At 43.3% G+C, this 12208-nt stretch overlaps 1 protein-coding gene across 1 annotated transcript in view; it reads left to right on the top strand.

Annotated features, from left to right (window-relative positions):
* Nucleotides 1-12208, top strand: part of LOC119394226 (nose resistant to fluoxetine protein 6) — a 48279-nt gene that overhangs the window by 26902 nt on the left and 9169 nt on the right. Inside the window, exons 6-11 of the mRNA XM_037661516.2 lie at nucleotides 1686-1862; nucleotides 2377-2470; nucleotides 4250-4336; nucleotides 6437-6602; nucleotides 8808-8890; nucleotides 11836-11958. Of these exons, the coding sequence (XP_037517444.2) occupies nucleotides 1686-1862; nucleotides 2377-2470; nucleotides 4250-4336; nucleotides 6437-6602; nucleotides 8808-8890; nucleotides 11836-11958 (730 nt within the window). The remainder of the gene's footprint in view (nucleotides 1-1685; nucleotides 1863-2376; nucleotides 2471-4249; nucleotides 4337-6436; nucleotides 6603-8807; nucleotides 8891-11835; nucleotides 11959-12208) is intronic.

The following is a 12208-nucleotide window of genomic DNA, read 5'->3' as shown; positions in this document are numbered from 1 at the left end:
TCCAACAGCAATTAGGCTGAAGTTCTAGAGATTCGTACAAAGTTCCATCACTAAATCTTTAAGAAGTACAAAATCTTTGTTCGCGAACTATGGCAATTATTGCATTGTTCGCCTGGATTTCCGTGACAAAAGCCCTGTCTAAAATTTCGGAGTATTGAGTAGTGACAACGTAACCCGTGTTACTTATTTTTTTGCAATGAAGCAGCGTTAGAGTATTCTATATTCCTATTGGTAACGTATGTTTTAAAACGTCCATTTAGTTGGCGACTACCTAGTAACGTATTTAGTGTTACTTTTCTTTCGATAACGTGGGCAACACTAGTTATATTTCGCCGGTTGGTAATTCTCCTCGGCGCCAAAAAAAAGAACTAATAATATTTTGTAACATTTGGGAGTTGTGTTGGCCATTTGAAGTACAGCACTGAATATTTATCTCCGAATGGGACGGTTAGAGGCCTATAAAAGCGAAGTTCTGGTATATTAAAGATGACTGCTTTGATTGGGACCCAACGTATTTGCTGTGTGTGCGTGTGCGTGTGCGTATGTGTGTGTGTGTGTCTGTGTGTGCGTGCGTGCGTGGCAATGTCACCGATACATGAAAGAAATTAAAGATTATGTGAAACGCTGCAAACAGCATTTCACGTATTAACTGCTGCAGCCTTAGAACAGTGAAACGCCACAAAAGAATTCCACCTGTACAGGATCCCGTATATACCACACATTAAAAGAAAGCCCCAATCTGTAAAATGTCAACACGGCATTGGCTAAATTATGCTCAAGCCCGCATGTATCAGCCTCGCCTTTCGGTTATCACTCAATACGGTCAGTCCGAAGAAGCTTGCATAGTGCGGCGGAGTGGCCTTCGTAGAGATCTTCGCATCTCCGAGCCGTGCGAAGAGAAGCAAGCTATTATCCTGTATGTTGGATCTGAGCCTTCGAAAATTCCATAATTATCCAAATCGAAGTTCAGCGCCGTTTTTGTCCAATAAACCCGCTCTTTATTCCACGCACTGCAGTGGTAGCGAAGAAAAACCTAATAATGCAATGCCTTGAAAAGACACTGTTCCGTCGCAAGGGTGAAGCAATGATTGTGATAGCAACAAATTGAAATGCTGTATGAAGTAAGGCGAGCATCTAACTTCTTTATCATCCGCCCTGGCGTAACTCAACGAAACTCTGGCATAAGGAAACGCGGGCGCTGCCGCAAGTGAAGCGAGCTTTGTGCATACTGAACGTTGAGAACACGGCACGTACAAAGGTATGGGCCATATGCTGATCCCTGTAAAGATAGGGCGCGTGCGATTGCGCCCAGCCGCACAAAGTACGCAGTTGCTACCGTAGCCACGCAGCCCTGCTTCGGGACTCCATGTGGGCCTTTCGCTAGGCGGAAGACAGCAGGCGCGTTTCCTCTCTGCTTGAGCAGCGATCGTCGGCTTCCCTCGCATGCTTTCACTCGCACACACAACATACGACGCGCGGGGCGACGTTATCGTCCTTGGACTTTGTACGGAACCTCACGGCGATGCCGACGGCAACAGCTACGGTAAAAATGCGCCTCGAGTGTTCATATAATTGTCATCGTAATAATAAATTGATTGTGTTATAATGATGTAGTGCTCAACGTATGTACCTTTATTGGGTATTCACATTGAGTAAATAAACAATGTTTTCTGCACCATATATAGGGATTCTTACTACGTACCTGATCGCATTTTCTGCGGCGGCAAACTCCGGCTTGATAACGAGGAAAACCAACAGCAAGTCAGATGCCTACGCCCTGCGGTTTCTACACGGCATTAGGTTTCTCAGCTTGATCTGGATCATGCTGGGGCACTCGTACGGCACCATTTCGGACACGCTATGTGAGTATTCACAACGTACTCACTCTTATCACCTTGAAGTTTGCTGTGCAACCCCAATAAAGCTCTTTAACACTATAAATAAACATAGTTGGGTCAGTGGGAGTTGATACTATGGCGGTAAGCGGGAATAACTATTTAAATACGTCTTTTAAAAGCGCCTGATATAGTAAATGACATGTAATTGTAATTAATTGCCATTAAAGAGGTTCGTTTGTTTCCGTTACTGGGACTACATAAGACCTGAACTCTTAAGTTTGCGCTACTTTCCCAAAGCAACGTTCAAAATGGACCCTGTGTACTTGAGACAAAAATGTAGTTTGAAAGCATTCGGCTATTTTTTAGCACCTGAAAACCGACGCTACAGCCTTCTCAGGCCTTAATAACCGAAGCAACGAAAAACCACCGATAAGGAGACGACAGAGCTTTGCTTTTTTCTAACACTTGTTATACCGTCTGGTGGACGACTTGTTTATTGAAACAATGCTCCTCTTCTCTTCTCGTGGTCCGACTGCAGCGGGCTTGGCCAACAACGTCGCGTATTTCGAGAGATGGGAAAACATGATCGTGACGGGTGGCTACCTCAGCGTTGACACATTCTTCTTCCTTAGGTATGTGCAATAATATATCAGCTAGGATGAGCTTTCACCCTACTACTGCGGCTAAATAAATAGCGTGATAGCCAGAGCAAAAGATGAAAAGTTGGTACATTTCTGTTTCATACTCATTTGTATTTAAAATTCGCAAAAAAAAAAAAACTCCAGATCAGATCGCACTGGAAAAAGAACTGGTTTCTCGAAACCAATTTTCCGTAAATTCACTTTAATTATTCGAAGATGAAGGACAACTTTTCATTTCCTTTTATTTCAAGCCAGAGCCCCAGGGTTAGTCTATCAATGTGACGTCGCGGAGTTCTCAGTAAATTTTTATTCGGGCTGTTGTGACTCCGCACAAGTTCACTAAGCTTGCTAATTTAATGTTCTGGTTTCTTTGAAACAACGGCGATGCATTCCATTTTCACCAACGCGTAATAGTATTTCGGCAGATCCCACACAATGTTGGAATCGATGTCATTCGAAGCAGGAAGCGAGGAGCTGACTATGTCACATTGTTTGGATTTGAGCCAAACGTTGCGAGGCAGATCGACTTCTTTGTGTAAACTGAGTAGTTGTGTGCATATCATGTGCTTACCAGGAACGCCAACTGCACTGCTATGCCTAAAGGGTATGTTATGGTCCAATGCAACGGCGGCGCAAAAATAAATGCACGCAACGTTGTCATATTCCTGCGGGGTCGATCAACGCCAGACTATAGCTTGCTGAGTCATAATATAGTACATATGTAATGTTTATTACATTATTATAGGAACGGATAGCCAGCATTGCAACCACAATTGACGTTATACAGTCACCCACAGAATGACTGATGTTTCACAGCCATCGCCAGAATTGGTGATGTAATAGATTTATTAACGATCTCCACTGCTTTGTTGATTCCTGAGGGTAGTTGCATCACTCCAATGTAGTATCGGCACCTCTGTTTCGCTTTTGCACCCTTTTTTGTTTATTAACACTCTTCAAAGATTTTACCTTATACATTCTGAAAGCGCTCGACTATATATAGAATGAAATATTTTTGTCTCAACGTCCCTAAACATAAACTCTAAACGAGTTAAAGTGGATTAAAAATCTTAGCAAGGTTCTAGGTTTTTCGTTTTACTTTTGCAGAAAGAGACTGATTGAAACAGGAAAAAAATAAAGCTCACAGTCAATTCATTTTCTTTCTCGCATAAGCCTTACAATTAGTTTCATAGATTTCATGGAGTTGCTTTGGCGCAGTAAACCTTCTAGAAGCTTATTCCAGTCAGTCTTCAAATCAATGCAGCTAATCCTTAAACACAAAAAAGCTACGCGCAGATCTGGTCAAAATGCATGACATATCATAGAGAGACAGTGCGGGAATTTTAAGCCCACGTCGCCATTTATCTTTCTTCTTGCATTTTTCATAAACATCTGCGCAAAATAAAAAAAGTTTCTTGTTTGATTTTATAGGACGTTATAGAGTAACGCCGATTCAATCACTTGTATATTTACGCTCCTTTAAGCATATACTGTTACCCGTGTATGTAAAGCTCCTTAAGCGCACCATTGAACTAATACATTCATAAGTATTTGTTCATTTTGACCTCCCCCATAGATAAGATTTTCACCACGCTATTCCAGCAAAATTACACAGCAGTTCCTTGTTTACGACAGCTTGCCTTCCTCAACAGCGTTTTCTGAGAGTGGAAGGGCGGACTATTGGGGTTGGCATTTTGATGGTCTTCCCACCACGCACTACTACTGATTTTAAGAGGTAAATAACTTTTCGTAACATGCATTATGTTACAGCGGTTTTCTGATGTGCTACACAGTCGCCAAGCAGAGAGCAAATGGATGGATAATATTTTTTCTCGCTGTGATCCGCAGATTCATCAGGTAAAGGATTTATTTTCGTCTTCCTACCAACAGTGCTCGGAATGTTGTTGCAAATACTTTACTGTCCTTGTTTGCGCATCTATGTTAGCGTCAATTTCGTGGCACCAAGTGCCACCTTGAGCAAGCGTTCTCTTTTAAAGAAGCAATTCTAGGGTTTAATGTACCACGCCAAGGATCTGATTATGACGCACGCAGTGCTGTACCACTTTTAAGGAATTTTTGCCACCACGGGGTTCTTTAATGTGCGCTTTTTCTTAGCCTTGGTCCTGAATATTATCCACATACAAATTCCGACGTAAATAAAATAGGCGAGAGTAAGTGCTCTTTCCAAACCAGCAGTCTTATTAAGGATCAATTTTGCTCTAGCTTTGATTTCGCGATTTACTATGATTCATACAAAGTGGGGAAGCTGTGCATCCCTGCTTCGTCTACGTTTACAAACTATCAGTGATGGAAGGAAATGTACAATTTTCTTTCCTGACTTGCGACATTAAAATAAAGGGATATGTGAAAGACTTGCTGTAATGGCTCAAATTTGGGAATTCATATTGCTATTTTGTTGCTCGGTGCTACGCATTTTCTGAATGTCCAGCTTGAATCAACATGATTGTTTTATAGCCGCCTTCTTTTGTGCTAAGCATGCCGAGTTCCGTATGACCTCGGGTCACAGAAAAAAATAGAGAGAGAAGGACAAGGAGCAAGGACAGGAAGGTCGACCAAAAAATCACAGCATATCCACGGGGTGAATGATGATGAGTGGGGCGAAGCTCCGGAGGGAATCATCGGTAAACCGTGAAACTCTTCCGTGAAATCCGCCCAGTACATCATATAAAGAGTGTGAAACACCGTGTATATATTAAACATCAAACTTTTATTGTACTGTTGGTTTACGTGGTCCCTTCATTATCACCGCTTTGTGGTCGGTGAAATGCAAGGAAAGTGTCCGCTCTCGAGCGAAAGAGAAAGCGCGCCAAGAGCGACCGCGTTCCCCGCTCGCCCTGTGAGAATTAACGGTAAGGCTAGAGGGAAGACAAGACGCGCGTAGCGTTTTTCTTAGCGTTCCACGACGCGAGGTCGGTAGCATGCCCAACGAAAGCCAACGAAACGCGATCGTGCAAGTGCTCCGGCTTCGCATCGCCTCATGGTCCCATTTAGCGTCCCAAAACCAAACATCTTGCTCAAGGTGTGCTTTGCATTTTTCGTAGAAATAATTTCTTTATCATGTACATTAAGACGAAAAGTTGAAAGCTCACTAGAGTATATCGCCCGCAAAGTATGCCTTTTCGTGTGATTTAACTCTTGTAAGGCAGGGTACTCGCGCCGTTGCCGATCGGCTCTCGGCCGTTGCCGATCCACCTCACCCGTTGCCGATCGGGCGAGGTGGCTACATACTACTACATAGGAAGGAACGACCCAAACCCTAAGGAGCTTCGCCCCTAAAAAAACGTGGCACGCTACCCTACTCCGCATAACAAGAAATGGGGAAATGGAAAGCTACTAGAGTGCAGAAATAGACAAACCGGTAGCACAGGCTCACGTCCACGGCTGGTGACCATTGCTGCAAGTTACCGCAGCGCAAATTCGTTAGATTACCGCAGCGAAGGCCGTTAAGGCCGCAGCCGTTTGTACAGATTTGTTGTCCATAAATATGCAACATTGCCTTCATCGCTCTCGATTGCAATGTTATTTGAGGTCTACATTCCATAAATGATGTGTTCTGGCACTCGTTACTGATTTTAAATAAACATTCCTGAGAAATGTAAATTGCCTTAATCTGCATTGCTTCGCTAGACACTGCCACTTCGCCATTTAAGACATGCTCACTACGACAACCTTCTCCGGTTCACGCTCACTTTAAACTTATGAACACCTTTATCTAGTGGTCGGTGGAATATCTGGATGAATTTATTTGTTAACATAATTGACTGCGGGTCCTAAACGCGTAGTCTACGAATACAAGCGTCCGTCTTATTGCACTGCAATGAAGTATTGGTGCATTTGCTTGTGTCTGCAGCTGGTGGTCGACTGCGGCATGTTCTTGAGCATGTTAAACTGAATTGTTCTACAATGCTTACCCTTAAGAATAGAAATCAATTACAGGTCAACGACGCCGCTCTTCTTCATGATAATGTGCATGTACATGCTTCCAGCATTAACGTCTGGACCGGACGCAAAAACTTTCTTCAACAAGTTTTACTACGAAATCAACAACCATTGGTGGGACCTACTGCTTCAAGTACGGAATTTCCGCGGGGAAATTACTTTCGTGAGTACACTTGATCTTTACCATTTTGAATTCGCCTTTGAATGCCCAGGTTAATTATGAGGACAAAGACAGTGCATAATGGAACAAACTGTCTTGCGGCAAGGTTGACATAAAGTCGCTATTTCGGCATAAATGAGGTCATTTGTCATTACAGAAAGGGTCGACTGCGGCAGGGTAGATGGGAGATTGTCTATCCGACATTGAGAAAGCGTGACCGACTAGGAATTACGGACGGCGAACACAACACCACGGTAGCATTTGACATTGACTGCCAGGGAGCAGTTTAGGAAAACTAGGGCCATAGATCATATGGCTGCAGAATTTCTTTTTTTTGTGGCATTGTTAGCATTAATTTTTGTATCTGTTGAACTGGACGGGGAAAAATCGTTTTACTTAACGCAACGTAACTGGAGGCACTTACCCCCTGCGGAGAAACCCGTTAGCACAGACTTTAGCAACATTTCAATCTTTGCAAAGTTGAAGTAACTGCCAAGCCAGCGTGAATTATTTGCCAATTTTCGGCGCTCATACGACGCAACTTACACAGCCTTGGAAACCATTGGCTTACGAAATTTCACGTAAATAATATTAATTAATAATATTAAGGTCATTAATGTCTCATTTTCTTGACGCACGTTTGTGGTGCATATAGTTCAAACGGGTGTAACTGATCGAAGTTTTATGTGAAAATTGGCGAACAATTAACGCTCACTGGAAATAGACCACCTGCGCGCAAATTGTGCAAGTATTAAAAAAATTTCTAAGCATGCGCTAAGTCGCGCAAGGCTTGAAACAGCGAAACTGGACGATTCTGAAGTCGAATCCGGTTGCTTTTAGGTTGTTGCTAGGCTTTATCTAGGTGATGCTAGGTTGTTTCTAGGTTGCTTCTAGGTGATTGTAGGTTGATTCTAGGTTGTTGCTAGGTGAGCTAGGCGGCGCTAGGTTGTTTCTAGGTTGATTCTCAGCGCAGACAGGTTCGAGTTAGATCGCAGACAGTCACAGACACGACACGGATGTTCAAACTCCAGAGACAGAAAGTCGCCCTGAAACCGAGCGTTCGCACCTCTCATAGATCTACAGACACGTCGTCGTTGGCGTAGGGCTTCCATCGCTTCGGGCTCTTCCCGCAGCCGCCTTTGCCTTTCCCGTTCGCTATAGTAGTCGCTCGTTGTACGTACTCGGGGTCTTCGGCTCACCGCCGTCGCTTCGCAGCCATTTGTTGGGCTAACTGTTCTTCATTTTTAGTGAACCAGTAGTGAGTAGGGTTTTCCCAAATCTCCGGCACATACCCGTGATTATACATATTTATTGGGCTAACTCTTGTCTTCTTCATTTTTAGTTGGCCAGTGATGAGTAGTGGGATCTACCCAATTTCTTTGGCACATACCAGTTTATGATGATAATAGTTTTCTCCGGTCATACATTTTACCTCCAGCTTTAACAGTTTCGCTGTTAAAAATCCTGCACAGGCGTTCCATGAATTGTCCGGCAATATTTTTCTTTCAGGCAGGCAGCGGGCTGCGAAAAGACCAAAGAGAATTGCGTTAGGATTCGTACGGACTTATTGCTGTCATTAGCATGTATGCCACTTTTCGCTGTAAATACTGACGTTCATTTCACAAAAAGACAGTCTAACTTATGTATACGTATAGTCCTAATACGACGAAATAAATTTACATACATAGTAAAAAAGTGTGTTTGCTCCCACAAGGCTGTAAAAGAAGGCACATTTGCTTTAAAATTATGGAGACACCACAGGGAGCTCCGCGGAACACTCCGTACTGATTGGGTGCGCACATTCAGAAACTGATGGTGGTTCATCCTAAATTTTGTCAACAATTTATATGATACGCACAAGAATATTGCGACGAATTTCCTTATAAAGATTCTTTTTTTCAAGTACATGAGCATTGAAGGGACTGACGTCACTGACGTCAATTTTTTTTTGTTTTCTTTAAAAAAAATGTTTTACGAAAGACACGTCTGGCGCACGTGGCATGCAAGAACTCGCGTAAAATATCGTTACTTAAATCGCGAATAAATTAAAGCCGTAATAATAGCAGTAATTCAGAGCATTAATATCATGTCTGCGCATTTTTGAAGCGAAAAGGTAACCGCGTAAATCGTTGTAAAAGTTAACATAGATTTTTTTACTAAGATTTTGTGTAAGTAAATGATAATGTTTTGTTTCTCAATACTTTGCAGTCTGTGATGCCACATGTCTGGTACCTCTCGGCCGATTTTCAACTTTTTGTTGTTTCCCTGCTGGTCGTCTTGATTTTGAAGAAGTGAGTAGTGAACTTTCTGAAAAAAAAAAAAGAAAGAATGCCAATTTGATTGTGTAAAATGCTGTGTCGCGTTGCGGATATAGTTTGTTTTTCTATAACTTGCGAAAACAATTTTCGGATACTGTTATTGTCAAAGGAAAAATGTTGCCGTGGCCATTCAACGAGAGGATCCTAAGCACCAAGTGCAGAAAATGTCAGTTAGGAAAAACAACGCGATACTAACGAGTGTTCATAACAAGTATTTATTAGATAAAATAAAGGCTTGTTACTCGCACAATGCACAAGATAGATACACCACACTCGCTTTTTATATCCAGTAAATTCGGTATGGGGTTTTTTTAGCGTACACAAGTATTCTTTCTTCTGCTGACCTGTTTCAGCTTAAACCAGACAGAGTCTCATTTCATCGCTGTACTGTTATTACCACCACTGTCAATGGAACGGTTGTCTCCCTTCCTTTGTACGCCGTTGGCGAGTCTATCGAAAGTCACTGCCTTCTCCCCTTCCGCCCTTTTTTTTTCTGCAAGACAGAAAATTTCAGGAATCCCGTATTCCTTCCCCACTTGTAGAGTTCCCTCTTGACTTTGGTTAACCTCGCTGTTTTTACTTCTTTCTATCGAGGGTCAGGCACCTTTAGGGGTACTCTTCCGCTAGCCAAGGTCGTCTCTTTATACAAATGCGATACGAATTCATACGCGAGGTTCCTTGAAAGGGGCATGAAACCAATTATTTGGCGGCACAAGAGCCCCAAATAGTTTGCCGAGTTTCTTGAGATAATGTTTTGCGTTTTATCAAGGAACAAACGGTACAACCCAAAGCGTGTACACTGAGAGAGATAAATTGGTCATGTCAGAGTGCTAATTCTGTCTTGCAAGCCTCAGTATTTTATGAGCAGCACGCGAAAGCCCGTATATCCTGTATGTCACAAAGAGCCTTCAAAACGCTTATTACTGTGTGTCGCATTTCGTTAGATACCAGATGAGCCCGCTACAGCCAAGACACACCTTGGCTGTGTAGTAGTATGAAATCTATATAGGTACGCTGCATCTGCAACACAATATGTGAGTTCAAGTACTCGTTTCACTGGAGATAAAGCATATACATACCGTTTATCTAAGCGAGCCGTCTCTTTTTTTTTTGGGGGGGGGGGGCGTATGGTTAGCACCAAAAGCGGTGAGGAAAGGGGGAGGGCAGGGCTGGCTTTTATGCACCCTCTAATGCGCTACCGTGCGTTCGCTAGAACCAAATACATATACACGCTAGTGCGCGAATTTCAAGCACTTGACAGCAGATGGAAATGCGTCCTTGAATGCAAGGACGAGACAGTGTCAGTATAGAACTAAGAAGGGTCGCAACAAAGGGAGCTGAGGCCCACCTTGAATGGCCAGTGACAATCAAGGGTCGCGAGTCAAATGAAAAGCTTCCTTGATCCCCATGGAAACAGATCTCGCACGCGTAATGTCGTAGTATCGAGAACGAGAAGAGACGAGAAGACATGACTGGCTCTGAAACGTTCGTTTTCCAAGACAACAACTATCCGCTGGTATACTCGCCTCATTCAATGTTTCACGTAAACACGAAAGAGTGATCCCCCAATGGTCTTTATCTTTCTGGACCATTAGTTTCTGGCACGAATGAAAAGAAAAAGAAAGCGCACCAATGTGTATCACAACATCACGGCGCCTGACCCTGCCACCGTAATCTCTCGATCGAGACTTTCTCACACGGCATTGGCAAACACCACGGCGTTCGGTCGGCTGGCCTCCGCATTTCCATTTACCGTCAGCATCGCTTCAGCGATAATGGTAGTGGCCGTTTGTTTGAAAGCCGCTACGAGTGTCTAATTGACCGCCCTCACGTAGAAATCGAAATAAAATGCGTAGTGAGCACATACGTTTTCAAGAATGCGGAATGGTCGCCGACAGTAAAATTATGGTATAATTATAAAATTACAAATATATTATATTTGTTATACGGATACCTAATCGATAGTCTGTACAACATCTAGTCTAGAGGGTACTCGTTGGCTAGGAAGGTCTAACGAATATTTTATCGTGATTGTGGCATAGAAGTGTTATGTTTTGACTGTTTGTTATAACTAATTTACACAGCCTAAGGGTTGATGGTTATCTTCCCAGTATACGTTTGCATAGCTTGGGCGCTCACACGGAAAGCATTATAGGCCAACGACGGCGAGACCATCGTTCTGAAATAAACTGGTCACTTCATTCATGGCATCCACAGAAATAGCATGCACTCTTCACATTGCTTGTGGTCGTAATGAACATTGCGAGTTCTAAAACTTAGGCATGTCAGCAAAAGTGTTATTGTCACGCTACCGTCATTTACTTTTAGCACGTATTTGTTTCCATCGGCTTCCGAGTTGTCAAATTTTGGCTCGACGCAAGATGTGCCTACAGTATCCGAAATCCGAAGTGCTTTCGAACGTTTTTGCCACACACACACACACACACACACACACACACACACACACACACACACACACACACACACACACACACACACACACACCACACACACACACACACACACACACACACACACACACACACACACACACACACGCACACACACACACACACACACACACACACACACGCACGCACGCACGCACGCACGCACACACACACACACACACACACAAACACCTGGCGCTGACTATAACGCTAACAACTGTTAGCGCCAGTGCTTGTCTCCTCTCTTCTTTGTGGTCTGTCCTGGTTTTCGCTGAAACTTCAGCAAGAAACTGGTCAAAAATTCGCAATAAATTTGTTTTGTCCTTCAACGCGGATTGCGAGGCATCAGCAGCGTTTGCAATGGATTCTAATCACGTATGCTGCTCCTTCTCGAAGAGTTCTTAAACGAATGTGTTTGTTAACACTTTCGTTTCGTTTTTAACCTTTCCTGTTGTTTCTTCCGTACAGTCGTCACAGATGGATCCTCGGAGTCTTCATCTTCCTCTCCATTCTGGGCTGTTCATTGGCTACGTGGCAAGTGGCCGGCACGCACATGAATCCCTTCATGGTGGCAATGACTGAGACCGTACCGTAAGGCTGTCATATATCGTATAAGATAGATACGCTCGAAATGCTACGATGAAAGAGATTCAGCGCGAATAAAGTTTTACGAGATTTGAATAGCAGCATGGGAGCAATATCGTGTACCTTATTTCCACCATATCGTAGGAAAATGCTTGATTTAAGCTCACCCGAATGTTTATTAATATTCGAGCCCATCCCAAATCCGTGAGACGTGGTAATGTTCAGTTCGGACCGGCGTGGCCAGCAAATATTTCTT

This window comes from Rhipicephalus sanguineus, chromosome 1 (assembly GCF_013339695.2).
Source record: "Rhipicephalus sanguineus isolate Rsan-2018 chromosome 1, BIME_Rsan_1.4, whole genome shotgun sequence".
Classification (NCBI taxonomy): Eukaryota; Metazoa; Arthropoda; class Arachnida; order Ixodida; family Ixodidae; genus Rhipicephalus; species Rhipicephalus sanguineus.
The sequence above is the reverse complement of the archived record's forward strand: the minus strand, read 5'-3'. Positions and strand labels throughout refer to the sequence as shown.